General features: G+C 33.4%; 1 protein-coding gene across 1 annotated transcript in view; it reads left to right on the forward strand.

The window, feature by feature from the left end:
- Nucleotides 1-17,148, forward strand: part of LOC125047018 (AP-2 complex subunit mu) — an 18,204-nt gene extending 1,056 nt beyond the window's left edge. Inside the window, exons 2-12 of the mRNA XM_047645045.1 lie at nt 7,179-7,365; nt 7,578-7,661; nt 7,910-7,988; nt 8,549-8,664; nt 8,799-8,901; nt 9,425-9,538; nt 11,314-11,458; nt 11,978-12,113; nt 12,348-12,445; nt 12,986-13,097; nt 15,020-17,148. Coding sequence (XP_047501001.1) covers nt 7,189-7,365; nt 7,578-7,661; nt 7,910-7,988; nt 8,549-8,664; nt 8,799-8,901; nt 9,425-9,538; nt 11,314-11,458; nt 11,978-12,113; nt 12,348-12,445; nt 12,986-13,097; nt 15,020-15,154 — 1,299 coding nt within the window. The 5' untranslated portion in view covers nt 7,179-7,188 and the 3' untranslated portion in view covers nt 15,155-17,148. The remainder of the gene's footprint in view (nt 1-7,178; nt 7,366-7,577; nt 7,662-7,909; nt 7,989-8,548; nt 8,665-8,798; nt 8,902-9,424; nt 9,539-11,313; nt 11,459-11,977; nt 12,114-12,347; nt 12,446-12,985; nt 13,098-15,019) is intronic.
- The last annotated feature ends 706 nt before the right edge of the window (nt 17,149-17,854 follow it).

Here is a 17,854-nt window from a genome sequence, read left to right on the forward strand (position 1 = left end):
CTACTTACTATTTATTCCCTAGACAGCTGCCCCACCGTAACCCCCCTTTATTAACACTTCGTGCCATTTTATAAAAAAATGTGAAATTGAGAGCTCTGGCTGTGTGTCAAGTAAGTCTCGACTACATATATTGTAACAGAGTTTGTAAACGTCCCACATAATTATTTAGACCCTATTACTCGATCCAACAAGTTTAGGCCACTACTGGAAATCTGCAAACATCACAATATGAATATCCATTTGATTATTGTATTTCCCTAGCCAGGATCTCTGGTATATAATTGAAATAGAGAAAAACATCAAGGTAATTGTTCAGAATACTTTTGCCTGATTGATCACCATGATAGTGGTATGGGTGGTTTTCTCTAACCCTCTATTACCTATATATGTAGGACATATGCCATGAAACCCCCACAGACCCCACATTCTTGACCCTGATAGTAGCAGAGGGTATGTAAGGTACATGGGAAATTGCAGGGTATACATGAAATACACTACTGTAACAATAATATACACAGAACAAGTCAGTACTTTGTCTAATGCAGAGAGCCAGGTTTATTTTTCCAGTATGGATTCATTGCGCTAGGGCAAATTGAAGATAATATTTTTGTAGAGGACTAAAAGTTGCAATTCTCAATACAAAGAATAATCTGCAAATGCAAGTGGTAATGCCAGGAAAAAGGAACAGACAGTGCTGCTCACAGCCTAAGTCCACTCACTACACCAGAGTTTAAGCACTATTTTGCTGTGCATACCCTGGTGAAGACAATTTTTGTTAGGGGGCAGACCTCCCCCATCAACCCTCCAAGGCCTGGCCAAAGGGCATGCTCACTTATGGCAACCTAGATTTTTGAAACTTTTGTTATGTGCAGTTAGGGACTTAATCTCTGGCAAGTACATCCTTACTGTAAAGAATTACTGAGGGCTATTCATGGCAGGATAGAGCTACAACCAACATGATGGAACACCTGATTCCAAGTCTGGCCTGCGCTCTATTTTGCAATACATGAGTGGTGGATTATCCAGGGCATGGTTTGGGGGGGCAACAGCATCCTATGGGGGTGTTGCAGGTGGCATAGCCCCCTGAATTTAACTTAGTGACCAGTTCTCTCTATATTATTCATATTTTACCCACAATTTTCCTGCTGCTATTTATTCCCTTCTCTGTTATCAGGGACATGATTGTTAGTACTAGGTGGTTTCTGCAGCATAATTTCTATATATATGTGTGTAGAAGAGAGTGAGAGGAATCCATCAATGCCATCATCGTCATTATTGGTCATGCGAAGGTGTTCTAAATATTTACCTACATTAAAAGTGCAGTACCCTTTTATGAGAGTGACTGTTATTGATTGTAATGTTAAGACCTACATATGCATAGATAGGTTATGCAGGGTTGCTGCACAAGAGAGTTGGTTGCTGTCATTTTTTGTGACCTATTTCATTCATTTCTGATATTCTTTGCCAATGCAGATTATTTCATATATTAGTGAGTGTAGTTTTATGTTCATGTAGTGTGTGTCTCTCATTCAATTTTCCTTATTGTAGTCCACTCATTTTGTGATTTTATAACTTTTTTTGTCAAATAAGAAGCCTGCAAAGTTTGTTTACATTTGTTATAGTGCTGTAGGTGTGACAGCAAAGGCATTTGCATGATGATATGCCACTGTTACAGTGGTGGCTGTTAGTTGATACCCTTTTAGGTCTTGTGGAACCCTAACCAAATGACCATGGATTTATGTACTGTCCTCTGTAGATTTTTGTGAATTTTATTACAAACAGATGGCTCCACACGTGCCCACTCACCAAAGAGATTATCAGTTGGCCCTAGTGACTGTGCCAGGTTTCCCATTCCTTGAATTTGCAGGGAAATGTGCTTTTCTTTCTAATACTATTAATATTGATACTGTTATTATTCTTATTGATATTATGATTATAAAATTGTTATTAAGATATTAATAACATTAAAGATACTAAAATAATACAAATGAAGCTTTCCTAAAATCAAGGAATAGGGCAAACAGGTGAAATAGGTAGGACTAATAACTGACTCCTTGGTGAATGAGCACTTGTAGAGCCATCTGTGTGGAAAGGCAATAGATAAACTTATATTACGGTGAGCATGGCATATATTCTTGCCATCTGCACTAGTTGGGTTAATATAATGCCCCAGTAGGTAATGGAACCCCCATAGAAATCTTGGTGATTTTATGTTTATGATATGACTTATGCAAAAAGATTCAGAATCTGGTGATAAGAATGCAACCAGGGTTCTTTTTCTGTTCAAACTTTGTTTACAGGTTGCAACCCCAACCCCCTCTATTCAGCAGGCCTGGGAAGCCCATGGGAAATTGTGGTAGGTGGGAAGTCAGGGTGGAGAGGAAGAGACTGTGTGAACTGTATTTAATTCCTGCCAATTTTTTTTTTGTTTTAAGAATATAATTATATTAAGATTTTACAAACCTGCCATGCACACCATGCACACAATGTTGGCAGCTAATAAACATCCTCTGCATCTTTTCAGTAATGAGGGTGGAGCTTGGATTAGTTCTATATTTGTTGATAAACTCTTAGGTTGTACCATTGATGTAACATTGTCATTGTATACCTTTTACCAGAACCAGAAAGGCAATCATACATTTTCATGAGGCAAGAACTGGGTCTAAACAGCATCAAGTAAACTATATGAAACCCTGAACAATAAGCAACAAGAAATTATTCTTACTTACAATTGGTCTGTTGATTTATCCCTTTCTACAATGGTATATGTACTATCCTGTGTGAATTTTGTTGCACACAGATGGCTACACAAGTACTTAGCCACCAAGGAGTCAGTTAGTAGCCCAATATGACCTCATCTGATTGCCCTATTCCTTAAATTTTCAGGAATAAGGCATGTCACAGAATTTATTCAATAATCACACAGAGTGGACTTGGACTGTGAGCAGCACTTGCCATAGTATTTTTCCTTTATTTGTGGCATTACCATTTGTGTGTCCAGATTATTTCTTGTACTGACAGTTATAACATTTAGTCCTCAACAAGAATATCGTTGTCAGTTTGGTTCATCCATACCGTAAAGATTAACCATGTATTTTATATTGTTATTATAATTACTTATGATGATTATAATATTAAAATACTAATATCAATAAAAAAAAAAGAAAAAAATTCCTTGGTGACTAAGGATATCTGGAGCCATCTATGTGTAAATACAATCAGTAAACTAAAATCCCAGCGTACATGTAATGTATGTCATGCCTTCCCAGTACAAAGAGTAAAGGGTAGTGTTTGTAAGTCGTCATGCTTAGCCAAATTGAATGTCCAGGATTTGATTTCACATATTGATGTCTCTTTGATAAACAAGGGCACATCAATTTAAACTGAAATGCATCAGTTTATTGTCTATTAGTGAAGGATTAATGTTAAAGGGGCTGCCTTTAGTATCATGATTTTATATCACTTGACTTTATTTTCAGTTTGTGCTGGAAATGTCTTGTATGGAAAATATCTTCAATTTCATTGATTTATTGATTCCTTATCTAGGTACTGGTTATTGTGAGAGTCATTGTTTTATATAAGAACTTACTGAAATCTCATCAGCAGCACTTTAACACCAAAGCTGTTAGTAAGAACAACACAAAATTGCACCTTAACCCTATGAATGTATATATCTATTGTAACCTTAGGTTCATGCATATTTGATCAGCTTTAGGTGAATAAGTATGTTGATTTTTATAACTGAATAGATCAGATTTCAACTTTAACAGAAATTTTCTTGATGTATCGAAAAACATAAACCTAATATTAGTAAGACAAGATGCATTGAACAGAGAGTAATTAGGATTTACTTTATAAAAACTATAGATATTGAAAATATCTGTTTTATGAAATATAAGTATTAAAAAAATATTTGATATCTGTAAGCAATTCATGATTTCGTAAGTTATTTATTAGCAGCTGCTGTTTGAGCATGTATTGAGATGATTGACAGTACCACCCACCAAAAAGCTGTTCTCCAAAATATTTGATATCTCCCTATTTATGGTTTTATTAATGAGGGTATATATAGCTTATGCAGACTGTTGTTTCCTGCAGATTGTGCTGCTTTGTTGGGCTCCACTGTTTATTTTAGGGGGTGCTTTTTTGCCACCTGATTCTTTTTGTTTACTGTATGTAGGCCTTATAGTCAGACTTTTAGGTTTAGAAGTCTTGTATTATGCTGGGTACATGCACTGTCCTCTACAGTTTTGTTCTGTAAATTGTTTACACATAAGTGGCTTCACAATTGCTTAGTCACCAAGGTGTCTGTTACTAGGCAGCCCTGAGCCTACTTGGTTAACCTATTCCTTTAATTTTTACAAAAAAAAGTGTATTTGGTTTACTGTTATTATTGTTATTATTGTTATTAAGGGTATTTTAATTTTATGAATATCGCGGTTATTATAATTTTGAAAATGCTAATAGTAGGTATAAAGATATAAAGTCTTTCCAAAAAGTAATGGGCTAAATAGGTGAGACAAATCAGTCATAGTAATAAACTCCTTTGAAATGAAGAGGTTTCATGCTACTTTTGTCAGGCTGTATCTCATGTTTTCTATATAATATAATTTTAATACTTTTAATAATAATTAATAATTAAATTCGATAAGAATACTGTCAGTTGCTGTATGGAGCACTAGTTGAAACTACATAAAGATTTGCACTTCCTATCCAACATCCTCTCCCAAGTGCTAATGGATATTTAAATTAGATGTTCTCACATTTAATCACACACAAAATAATATATTAGATTATAAACCTGAACACATTTATTTGAATGTATGGATAGTGATCAAAACATGTAAATGAATTACATTTCCAACCACCAAAACTAAAAACAAACTTTCTTTTAAGGAAGTTTCAAGATCCTTAAAGGAAATGCATGTCCATACATTTCAAAAAGTTATAGTTACTGGATTTCTTTAAGAATATATCCATTATTCATTTTGTAGGCCTCAGGCTGAGCATCAGGGACAGTCTAAATAACCTATATATCTCCAAATATATATTAGGCTACATTCCATGGTTTAGAATAAAATTAGGAAATTTCCTGAGCATACAATGAAGTAATATTTACATCCATTGATGTCAGGCAACATGTTATCATGTCATGGCAAAAATTTAACTGATAAGTGGTATCTCCTCACATCTTGAGCTGGATTCTTAGGGATTGATGCCATGGGAGCCTGACCATGAGCTAGACAATATCCCAGTCATGGAACAGCTTTGCCAAATTTAATTCAAAATTTTGAGCTTTGATTTGGATAGAAGGTTAAAATTTTAAATGGCCGAGATTTTGTCTTTGAAGAGGGAGGGGATAGATGTACTATTGAAGGATTGCATTGCCATTTATTTGTTATATTTATTTACTTGTTTATTTATGATCATTAAACAGTAATCTGATATTTACAGAGGGACCTGCTTTTAAAATTTACTGTCAATTGCATTGTGACTTTTCCAATTTTGGGGTAAGAGTCATAGGCCACCATAAGGCTATTTAAGTACTGGGCAATTTTAAAATCCTTTGGCTGCCTTTTATATTCCCTGAACTCTGTCGAGAGAGTTTTGAGTAGGTATAGAATATTTCCTTCAGGTTTCATTATACACACATTGATATTTTATTACCTTCACATATATTTTACACGTACAAGTACAATTCGTCAGAGCTGACTTAACCCGATAGATCTGGGTGATGTGGCCGTCATGACATAAAAAAATTTGACTGAGGGCTGGATGACAGGAATATACCATCATAGAAAATTTTGGCTTGGGACCAGGGTAATGGGAATGTGTCTTCATGGAATAGGCTGGGGTGATGGGAATGACTCGCCATAAGTGCAGAACACTCTTGGAGGAAGATTAACCTCACTGGGCATTTAGAAAGGGGTTCCTGCATTGTTTCTGCCAGTAAAAGAGGGTGGAATGGACGGTCTGTGATGGCTGGAAGAGTGCTGGCTTGAGAGTGTATGCTTTCCATGCAAGCCACACAACAGGAAGAGTTACCACTCAGTATAGCAAAAGTATGGCTAGAATATATTATTTACTAGTTTCCATATATTGTTTTGTTAACATATGGCAAGTCTATATAGTCTTAAATTTTATTTTTTTAAATTCTTGTCTTGAAGTTTGATCTTTTGGTCACATCTTGTCTTTAAAAGCCATAACTGTAAAGAGTATCAATAAATATTTGTTCATAATATATTGTAGATCTCCCATTCAAAAGCTGTAGTTAGATTTTGGGAAATGTTAAAAAAGATGATGAACTGAGTTTATTTTTACTAATAATTTTCTTCTAATGCTTTATGCAAAGCAAAAGGGAGAGGTTTTGTTTTATATTTAATATACTTGCAAATGCTTTGATTACCATTATGTAAGCAAAAATTAAATTTTGTAATAAGTGGAATAAACATTATTACTTTGTGATTTGTTCCCACTAGTTCTTGCAGAGGAAATAAACCATATATAGTTTTCATACTAAACAGTATAAGAATTTATTGTATTATATGCTCTCTTGCCCCCAAGAATTCTTTGTTTCAGTAACAATAATTGGACCATTAATTGGCTCTTCACTTGGCTGAGTTAGATGAATTGTAGCCTTAGAATTAAATTACCCTTTCATTATTAATACTTTATAGACAAGTCTTAACCAAGACTTCTAGATTTGCAAGGGTCATAAAGGACACATGTTGTATAGTCCTTGAACAATAATTTCCTGAAGTAAACTATACTATTTGTGTTTGTGCAGTTGGTAGAAATAAATTGTCTAATATTGTGAGGTATTAAGCAGTCAAGTTGGGATTACAGATGTAGATAAACACAAGGAGACTCTTGTATTCAAGTATATGTAATTCAGACAGACATCAGAAAGTGTTTTTAAGATTGGGTTAACTTTTATTGCATTATACATAGAACTTTTTACAGGTGACAAACCTTGAGTGTTCTGTAAATTGTTTTATCTTATTGAACTTGAAGTTGGACATTGGTAAACAGATTGTGGATTATCATTGATAACTGACCATGTTACACGTTGAATGTTAGGCCAATGACTACCTGGTAATCAGAGGGATTTTATTATAGCAATCTAGGTTCTTTTCATTTACAAGTTTAATTCTTTATATGTTTTTCTTTATTTTCAGAACCTCCAAGATGTTGGGAGGGTTGTTCATATACAACCATAAGGGAGAGGTGCTCATATCTCGAGTATACCGTGATGACATCGGCAGAAATGCGGTGGACGCTTTCCGGGTGAATGTGATCCACGCTCGGCAGCAAGTCCGCTCTCCAGTCACTAACATTGCTCGTACTAGTTTCTTCCATATTAAGGTAACATCATAATGAAAAATTATTTGGTTAGGTATTTTCTGTATTATATCTATTTACAGGCAAACTTAGTTGGGTTAATTAAAGACATTTTTAGAGTATAGAGAATGCAAATAAATTAAAATGTTTTTATATACACCTTTAATTGTGGTAGTGATATGAGTGTCAGATTTTCCATATTACTAGTTTTAGTCACAATGTGATTGTATTTTCAGAGAGCGAATATCTGGGTCGCTGCAGTAACAAAACAGAATGTCAACGCTTCGCAAGTTTTTGAATTCCTTCTGAAAATGCTGGAGGTAGGCATTGGTGCTCTCAAGGTTTCCCACAACAAACATTTTTGTAACAGCATTACTTATGATGATATTTTATTTCAGTTTATATGAGTTTGGATTAGGAGTAATATTTTGTAATACGTGAGTGTCCAAATGCAACTGTTTTTAGTAGAAGTAACATTTTGCTATGAAGATTTGTGTGTCCGTGTGAAAAAGATAATACAGGTTTAATGCCCATTTTTCACTCTTTTATAGCAAATTATATCTTACAGGTGATGAGCAGCTACTTTGGAAAGATCTCGGAAGAAAATGTTAAGAACAACTTTGTCCTGATTTATGAATTGCTTGATGGTATGTTGTTCATAGTGCTCTTGTCTGAATGTATAAATTTAATACGTGGTGCATGGAAATAAGCTTTCATCCTTGAGAATATGAGTTTATTAAACTATTGGCCATGGTTTCATGTCCAAATACAAATCATTAAACATAGGTGGAAAAAAATTGGTACTGGAGGCAGCAGTCTGTCCAATGTCCATACAATTTTGTTTGTTTAGCAGTTACATAATTTTTTATTGTGTCATTCTCATACCATGATAAAAATTTCAGGAGGGCAAGTGACCCTTTTTTTTAATCATCTTTATTAAAGGATATTGAGAAGGAGACTGTCTTTGTAACACTCTCTCCAAACACTACTCATTAGCTCTCACTTACCCTGTGGTGAGCCATATCTTGTGTCCCAGACTTTTTCTTTTCACTTACCTATTTAAATAGGTTCATATTGCCATTATCAGTCGGTTCCACCCCCTTCATTGAAATAGGTAAATGTAACTGATTCTTGCTTGTCACGTTGGTAAGAGCCAAATATTTGATGTACAAATTTCATTACCTGTAATCCTTTTTTTCTTTTCCAGAAATCCTGGATTTCGGTTATCCTCAGAATACTGACACTGGTGTCCTAAAAACTTTCATTACTCAGCAGGGAATAAAGACAGCCACAAAGGAAGAACAATCTCAGATTACTTCACAGGTATGCCTTAAATAATTTCAGCTAATACATCCACAAATAGAATGTTACTGGTTCATGTTGCAGAAATTGAGTTTCATTAAGTGAAAAGGCATGCAAGGTCTCTGATGTGAGTCTAATAATGAATGCTCTGTCAGGTCACAGGTCAGATTGGATGGCGCCGGGAGGGCATCAAGTATCGTCGCAACGAGCTCTTCTTGGATGTCATTGAATATGTTAATTTGCTGATGTCTCCTCAGGGTAAGCTCGAGAATTTTTTAATATTATATGCTTCAGAATGCATTATATGGAATATATAGAACAATAACTCCTAGTAAATGAAGACTACACACCCCACATACATACACACACACACTCGCACTTTAGAGATGAAGGACTTTGGCTTAGTTCAAATTAAATAACATCATTCTGTTGATTATTTATGTAGTTTTGACTGTTTTTTTCAAGATGCATTAAACATTATAGAAAATTGCAAGCTATGCATCTTTGTGGTTGAAAACTTGTACTTTTGTAATTAGAACATATAAGGATTTGCAAATAATAACTGAAATTACTGAAGTAGGACTGTATATCCTCACAAATGGCTGCTTGAGTGTCAAACTCTACTTTGGTACTGTAATTTAGGCCCCATGAATATAAAAAGGTTATTAGACAATGTTCCAGGATTGTATTAAGTTGGCAGACTTAAAAGTTTACTGGAGAATAGGTGATAGATTGATTTTTTCTTCTAATATTGATAATTTATCTTTGTGTTTGTTAACAGGGCAGGTGTTGTCTGCTCACGTAGCAGGAAAGGTTGTGATGAAGAGCTACTTGTCAGGGATGCCAGAATGCAAGTTTGGCATTAATGATAAGATTGTTATGGATGCCAAGAGAGGTTAGTGTTTTCTGTTGCTTATGAATAACACTCGCTGTTATGTTTGTGTTATGTGTTGAATGCATTCTCAGTTCATGTAATGCAGGATGAAGTAATAATACTTTTTTTTAGTTATAGTTTTATAATGTAAAAATGCTGTTATATATTCTGGTAAACAACAGGATGCCAACAAATCCAATTTAAAGTTCCTCTGTGACAAAAGCAGACAGTATAAGTCAGAATAAATGATACAAGCTCTTCATAACAATACTGTAATTTGATGGAGATAGTATCGAAATATTGATTTACCTTTTATTATGGCATTATCCTGTCTCATTTACTACCTTTTCTACATTTGCTCAAATTTACGAACGACTCTGGAGATGTTATGAATTTATTGGATACAAGATGACGATGAGAACTAGTTAGTATGGAGATGGAAAGAGAGTGATAAAGGTTATTGCTTCTTGAAAAATATGTTCAGGTAAACGATGCTCAAAATGTTTAAAAACTTTCAGAAGAGACCAGAAATATTTAACGGCAAGATATGTAATGAATACTTTGGTACTTGGTAAGGTAATATTTATCCTACTTATGAATGTTGTGCAGCCATTACTATATAGCACTTACAGTGGCCGCAACAGTAAATAGGAAGAAAATGCATTCAGCAGCACTGCATCTGTTAATGCCCTCCATCTTTTTAGCTTTGCACCAAAGCTTCTTTTTTCTTCTTCTTCTTCTTCTTCTTCTTCTTCTTCTTCTTCTTCTTCTTCTTCTTCTTCTTCTTCTTCTTCTTCTTCTTCTTCTTCTTCTTCTTCTTCTTCTTCTTCTTCTTCTTCTTCTTCTTCTTCTTCTTCTTCTTCTTCTTCTTCTTCTTCTTCTTCTTCTTCTTCTTCTTCTTCTTCTTCTTCTTCTTCTTCTTCTTCTTCTTCTTCTTCTTCTTCTTCTTCTTCTTCTTCTTCTTCTTCTTCTTCTTCTTCTTCTTCTTCTTCTTCTTCTTCTTCTTCTTCTTCTTCTTCTTCTTCTTCTTCTTCTTCTTCTTCTTCTTCTTCTTCTTCTTCTTCTTCTTCTTCTACTACTACTACTAAATGTTGAAATTGATGATTTTGTTTTTGTATAGTTTTCAAAGTTTTTGATAATATCTATATTTCAATGAGCAAATTCAGTCTGCCAAACCTTATGGGGCAACTTCTATTTTCTCTAAGCAGGGAAACTACATTGTAATTTCCGTGATCAGACAGAAGTATGAGATGCTTAATACTGGTCAGTGATTTCAGATTTTGATTTACAATAGGTGGCCAGATATTGAACATTCCTGTTTTAAGAATTGTGTGACAGATACTACTTCATTTTGAATACAGTTATTAGAAAAGAACCAGTAATTGGCAATAAAATTTACCAAGATATGATATAATTCTAAAAGTAATAATATAGTTAAACATTTGATCTATATATTGCCAACATTAGTGATTTGCAACACTATAAAACTCAATCATGCTAAGCTTAACATTTACATCAAATTGTGAGAGGTTCTCAGCCAAGTTGTAATTTTGCATAAACTTTAAGATCAACAATTTTACAGCTTTGATTGTAAACAGACAAGTAAGTACTCAGTTTTGTATTGCAGTTTTATTCTAAGTGCTTTAGCTTAGCATGGCATTGATTTCTCATAGGATGAAATCAGTGTATATAGATAACCAATAAAGAAAAAAAAAATATTAATAAGGTAAGCAATTATTTTTTCAACAAAGTCGGGAAATGAGCAGACAGACTAATATGCTGGTTGAATACCACAGGTTCAGGTGATGAGAGTCAGCGATCGGGAAAGACCAGTATTGCCATTGATGACTGTCAGTTCCACCAGTGTGTGAAGCTGTCCAAGTTTGAGACCGAACATTCCATATCTTTCATCCCCCCTGATGGAGAATTTGAGCTGATGAGGTAAATCTCTGTTTATACTTGTTGAATTTGTAAAGGTGACTCATAAGGGGAATTTTGCATGCAGGCCAATGGAAGTAGGTTGTGTGTGAGATTTCTTGGAAAGGAAAGGGTCTGAAATATGTTTTTAAGACTACTCTACTATAGCTATTTCTTTCAACCAAATGTGCATTTAAACTTTAGTGCATGTGGAAGTTACAATGATATTCAAACACTTAATATATTGTTGACCTAAATCTGCACATCCTTTCTTGATTCATGTTAAAAGTTACAATTAAGTTTGATCTCAGTGCATGATATTAGAATTACTCAATTGTAAAAGAAAATTATTAAGTTTATGTACAAGGCATAAATATTTTATCATAAACTTGCTTCTCCATGTTAGTCTTACCCTCATATCCAGTGGAAATTGTGCATATGTGCAATAGATTTGGCTATGTAGAAATTCAGAATTCAAGAAAGTGATTAATATCATCATTGCCTTATTACCATACCTTTACGTGGAAATCCTGTTATTTACAGGTACCGCACAACGAAAGATATTTCCCTGCCGTTCCGAGTGATCCCCCTCGTCCGCGAGGTTGGCCGCACCAAGATGGAGGTGAAAGTAGTCATCAAGAGTAACTTCAAACCCTCTCTCTTGGCTCAGAAGATTGAGGTAAAAAGATTCAGAAGATTATTTGCTCATTTTTTGTTTTAATTAGCCCTTGCACTTTTAAGCAGCCTAGAGGGGCTCTGTGAGGTGTGTGTGATTCATGAGAAGGTTAATATTTTCTAATGTTTTGGGCAAGGGATTGTGTATGAGGGCATATTTTTTATACTTTATAAAGACGGAATTTATGATAGTTTGTTCCACACTGAAGGAAAACCTAATCAGCCTCTTTCTACTTAGGTGCGCATCCCAACTCCTCTGAATACTTCTGGTGTTCAGCTCATCTGTATGAAGGGAAAAGCTAAGTACAAGGCTTCTGAAAATGCCATTGTTTGGAAGTAAGTGTCAGGATGTATATATATTACATATATGTATGTATATATATATATATATATTACATATATATATGTATATATATATATATATATATATATATATATATATATATATATATATATATATATATATATATATATATATATATATATATATATATATATATTTGTTAATGTATATATATGTATATGTGTATGTATGTATACATATATACACAAATATATGTATTTGTGTATATATAAGTATATATATATGTTTATGTATATGTATGTATATATATGTGTATATATTATGTATATGTATGTGTATATATTTTTTTTCTTTCTTTTTTCTTTTTCCCCCCTAAGATTCTGGAATAAATCAACTAAAGCATGTTGAAATGGAATGGGGATTGACATGCTTTAATTTTGATTCAGGAGGAAAGAAAACCAGCAGTTTAAACTTGTGCTAGTAGTTTCTTTCTTGATTAAGATTTCCCTGAATAAATCCTCTGCCTGTATCTGGATACCTATTGCAAAGAAATCCCATTCACTGTTTTTCAGGATCAAGAGAATGGGAGGAATGAAGGAATCCCAGATATCTGCTGAGATTGAATTGTTGCAAACTGATACCAAGAAGAAATGGACCAGACCTCCCATATCCATGAACTTTGAGGTAAGTTGTTCTGATAGAATGCTGTGGTGGCAGTTTCCTTTTAGGTTTAGATGAAGGATCTCTTTAAAACATATCTTGCTGTAATTTAAATGTTTGGGATTTCTAAGCAATAGTTGATATTTTGTGTGAATGCTTGCTTTTGCCTTGTAAGAGCAGGCCAGGGACTTCAGTAGAAGTGATTTACCTGGATTTTATGGAATAGAATTTGTTGATCATTGAATTTTACAATATGCAGCTTCTCATTTTGCATTAACTTGAGTTTCATAATTTACATATTTTTTGATATACTAGTTCATTGGCTAAAATGTTTAATACTAATACAAAGTGTAAAATGTATAGTATTCTGGAAAATCCAGGTGTGAACCTAAAAGAAGTATGGTAGGTAATTTGGTAGCTTTCCAGGCATTTTCTTGGTACCAAACAAAGTTAACTGTTATGGAATTTATGTATTGTTATTTATTTGGTGCACATTTGATTCCTCCTTATTGCTTTAATCATCTTCATAGTTGTGAGTGTGTAAGAAACTATTGGTATGTGTATAAATGGAGGGTTCACTAGGTTAAGACTAAAGATTTAACATAAGTATTTATTACAGAAAATCCAAGTTCACAGGAGCCAGAGAAAGTCTTGAAAAGTCTTTTTTTTTTTTCTCTGGATATCTCTTTCTAAAGGATGTAATTAAGTTACAAACCAGACTTTCAATTCTGTCATGCTTTTAAGTAAACTTTGTTTAGGCTTGGTAATGGTGCTGGTTATAAGTTTTATTATCATTTCGTTTCCAAAAGATAATATGTAATTCGGCCAATGAAATTAATCATATCGTTTTTTGTTTTTGTTTTATAGAGTAGCGATGGTTGTTAATGAGACTTTTATGCTAATAATTCATGTTTGCATATTGCCGTGTCTTTAGTAAAAGCAGTAAGCAAGTAGCTGTGTTAAATAGTCACATCAGAAGTTGAAGATCCAGTGTTCTCGGAACTGAAGGAAATGTTGATTTCTCAGGCAAAATACTATTGGCCAAGTTTCCTGGTGGTTTCTAAAGAATGAAAATGATATTCCATGGGGGAGAAATCATGAATGAAAGATGTCTTTAGTTATGTTCAGATCTTAGGCAGCACCATCTGGAGATATTGCAAAGCTAAAAAGGCAAGTACATAAAATTTGTGAAATGCTGACAGTAAGTAAAACTGTTTATGATATGATGATCATAAGTCATTTGCTTTGTAATTTTCAGGATAGTGAAATACAAGATGGTTCATTAGTGAATTACAGTATATTGTTAACATGGTACTAAGTTATTGTTCATCTGATTTAAAGTTAGATATGATATGCCAAATTTTATACGTAATTGAAAAAGTGACATGCGCAAATGTGTTTGTATGTGTATGCATTCATGGACACATTTGTTTTTGTTGTAAAGTAATTAATTGGATTGTGGATGTTCACATATACACACTATACACACTCTACTATACGTGTTTTTAGTATTGATGTGATATTTATCATTTGTTTTATGTATAAGTGCATGTTTCTCTACAAGTTAAAACACTCAAACACTAATGATTTGAAATGTAAGTATAATGGTCTTTTGTTAATTTTATGCATGCTAGTAAGTTGCTAGTCATAATAGTTTGTCTGATTTATAGATTAGGCTAATGAATGTGTTTGCAGGTATGTAAATATTTATTTTTAGTTGAAAATTGATATTGTAGTTTTTAGGCATGTTGAATTTATACAGAGATTATTAGACAACCATTTTGTAGGAAAATAAACTGAATTAGATGAAATGCATTCCCAATTCATAATAATTTTTTTTTTTATTATCTATAACCATAGTTCTAACAATCAGCTGGGAATGCAAATGTTGTTAGTAGACCACCAACTAATGACTATTCTTTTTCTTCTTTCTCCCCCTCCCAAAGGTACCGTTTGCCCCATCTGGCTTCAAGGTTCGCTACCTCAAGGTGTTTGAGTCGAAGCTCAACTATTCTGACCATGATGTAATCAAATGGGTGCGCTACATCGGACGGTCGGGACTCTACGAGACCAGATGCTAATGCCATGTAGCTTGGTTTATGTCGAGATCAGTAGTTCATGGTACTCTGCAGCATTGCTGTTATATTTTTTATTTTATTATTTTTTTTAAAATTTATTTATTTATTTATTTATTTTTTTTTTTGAGATAGGTATTTGGCTAGCGAGCTATTCCATTTATTTGACCATAAATGAATGAGTTATAAGTCACCTGTATCTCTTTTTCTTGCTTTAGAGACAGAACAAAGTAATTTACCATTGATGTCTATCAAGTTATTTTGTTGTAAAGTATCAGAAATTTCTCTTGTTGGTAAATTAGTGGTCACACGATTTCTTTCTAGTATTGTAAAAAAGAAAAATTAGCTGATCGAATATCAAAGTCGGTGATGGATCAGATAGATCATATCAAGAGTGAAAGTTGTCATTTACTTTTTATTTTTTAATGATTTTCCGAAGTTGTTAGCCAAGTTTAAACTGACGTAAGATGTGTTCACCGAGAACAATAAGAAGATAGGATTAGAGGTTGTTGTTATTAGTAGTTGTTCATTAATTGCATGTGTAAATATATATAATATACATTTATTTAGTCATTTAATTTTTATTTGAAAACTATAGGTTCATTTATCAGTTATAATACCAGTGTAGAATTAGCCAGTGATGTTGATAAAGACTATGGACATTCCCCCCACTTTTGTCTAGATATTTTTTGTTTCGTTTTGTCTTTTCCCTTCTGTATTGTCATGTATCTCCGTCATCATATTGTGGAGGATGTCGCATCCACAGGTGTTCCATGTTTATATGGTAAGGAAATGATAGGTGTGAGAAAGATGGTGGATTTTGCTAAATGACTTTGAAAAAGTGTTCTGTCAAAAATAATAGAAAAGTCTGTTGTTATGTTTGTCTGTTTTTGTTGTTGCTACAGTAAATGTTTTGGAAAATGAAAATTTTAATCATATATGCTTTTTTTTGTTTTTTGTTTTTATTGAAAATGTCAAAATTAATATTAAATGATTTGAAGGAGAAACACATTTGATCAACATCTCAAAAGTTACACTTTGATTTTACATAGCTTGGTTACTCCCAAGATTATTTACATAAAGTCTCTGTTGCATGTGTTTTAATTTATATTAATTGCTTTCTAACAGTGGGCAAAAAAAATTACTTTCCAATCCTTCTAATTGGGCTTTAAGGCATCTTCTCCTTAACATTAGATTTTTTAATTTATTTATTAATTTTCTTTTTGTTTGTTTTTTTTTGCTTTGGCATGGTAAGACATAGCTTTGGTGTAATGTGACTAAAATTATGAGCAGTGGAAGTTTGGCTGATACCTTTTAACAGGTAACCTCTACTCTCTGTTGGCCAGGCAGCTTTATCAATTCTTAGTCATTATTATTATCATTACTATTATTATTACTGCTATTATTTTAATTTCATTAATTTGAACAAGAATGAACAAAAGAGTAGATCCTTAGAAAAATGAAATACAAAAGACTAGAACCTTTTCTAAATGCATTTGTAAGATTCATCATACAAAATGGTTATATATATATATCATTATTTGACTTTAGTGCCCATGAATCAGAATTCAGGGTAATTATGCATTACTTGTTACATGATAATTCCAATAGTTGCAGTTTATTATGAAATTTTTCTCCTCTGATAAGACAAAAGAAAAAGTTGCATGGTTCTTGCCTGGTCAGCATGAATTCTGCCAAACTGTCGAGTCCCGGCTGGCCGATGTTGTGCGCCCAGGTGATGACGTCATGGTCTATTTAAGTTTCAGGATGGCAATGATTTTATTATCATTATTATAATTATTACTGCATTTTTCCAAAATTGCCCCCACCACCTTCCAAGTGTGTTGATTCATCTCTTCTCTTGCGTGTGGGTTGGCATAACCTGGCTCGTGACCCCCCCCTTATCCCACTACCATCACCACCATGTTTTGATGGACCTCAGCCTTGATTTACAACCGCTGGTCATGTAGTTTTAGAGGAACAAAAGTACTCCTCAATGTCTTGTGCCTTTTATTATGATCCTTAATGTGGTGATTGTTAAGTCTGTGGGTGTGATGACTTGAATGTGCAAATTTGTTATGCCATAGATTTGGAGGGAAGGTTTCCATGGAATAAAGACAATTGATTATTTTAGAAGTGTGATCTGAATCATTTAACAAAGTTCCTAGCTCTAAGAAAAAATATGGATGATGTTTTGGGAACTTGACAAAATTATTGTATTATGATATTGCTAAAGGAGTATTGATAGTTTGTAAGTAACAACTTCTAAATCTAGTAGTATTATTTTATTTAATTTTCTTGCATTTTCTGTGAAGTCTTATGAATCATTTAATAATTTAAGTCAATATTTTGGCAATAATTCAGAATGTTTCAATAGTAAATAATAGTAAATGCTACATTTGTATATAACAAAATGATGTTCCTTTTCAATTAGAAGTACTACTAGTTTTATGATGAACAAATAGAATTAAGAGATAACTGTGATCTTACTAATTATTTCTGAAAATAAGAAAGCCAAGATATAAGCAGATATTAAGTGGTAAAGCGAACAAGTGAATTAATATCAGTTTTCGTCAACTAGAACTTGTATATTGAGTGGATGATTGATCACCATGATTTTATACAAAGAAGAATGCCAAGACAAGGGTATGACCTTGACTAGATGGTCGTTTCTCTTGAAAATTGATGCAAAAGTGAATTGCAAAT

The sequence above is a fragment of the Penaeus chinensis genome, chromosome 4 (assembly GCF_019202785.1).
Source record: "Penaeus chinensis breed Huanghai No. 1 chromosome 4, ASM1920278v2, whole genome shotgun sequence".
Lineage (NCBI taxonomy): Eukaryota > Metazoa > Arthropoda > Malacostraca > Decapoda > Penaeidae > Penaeus > Penaeus chinensis.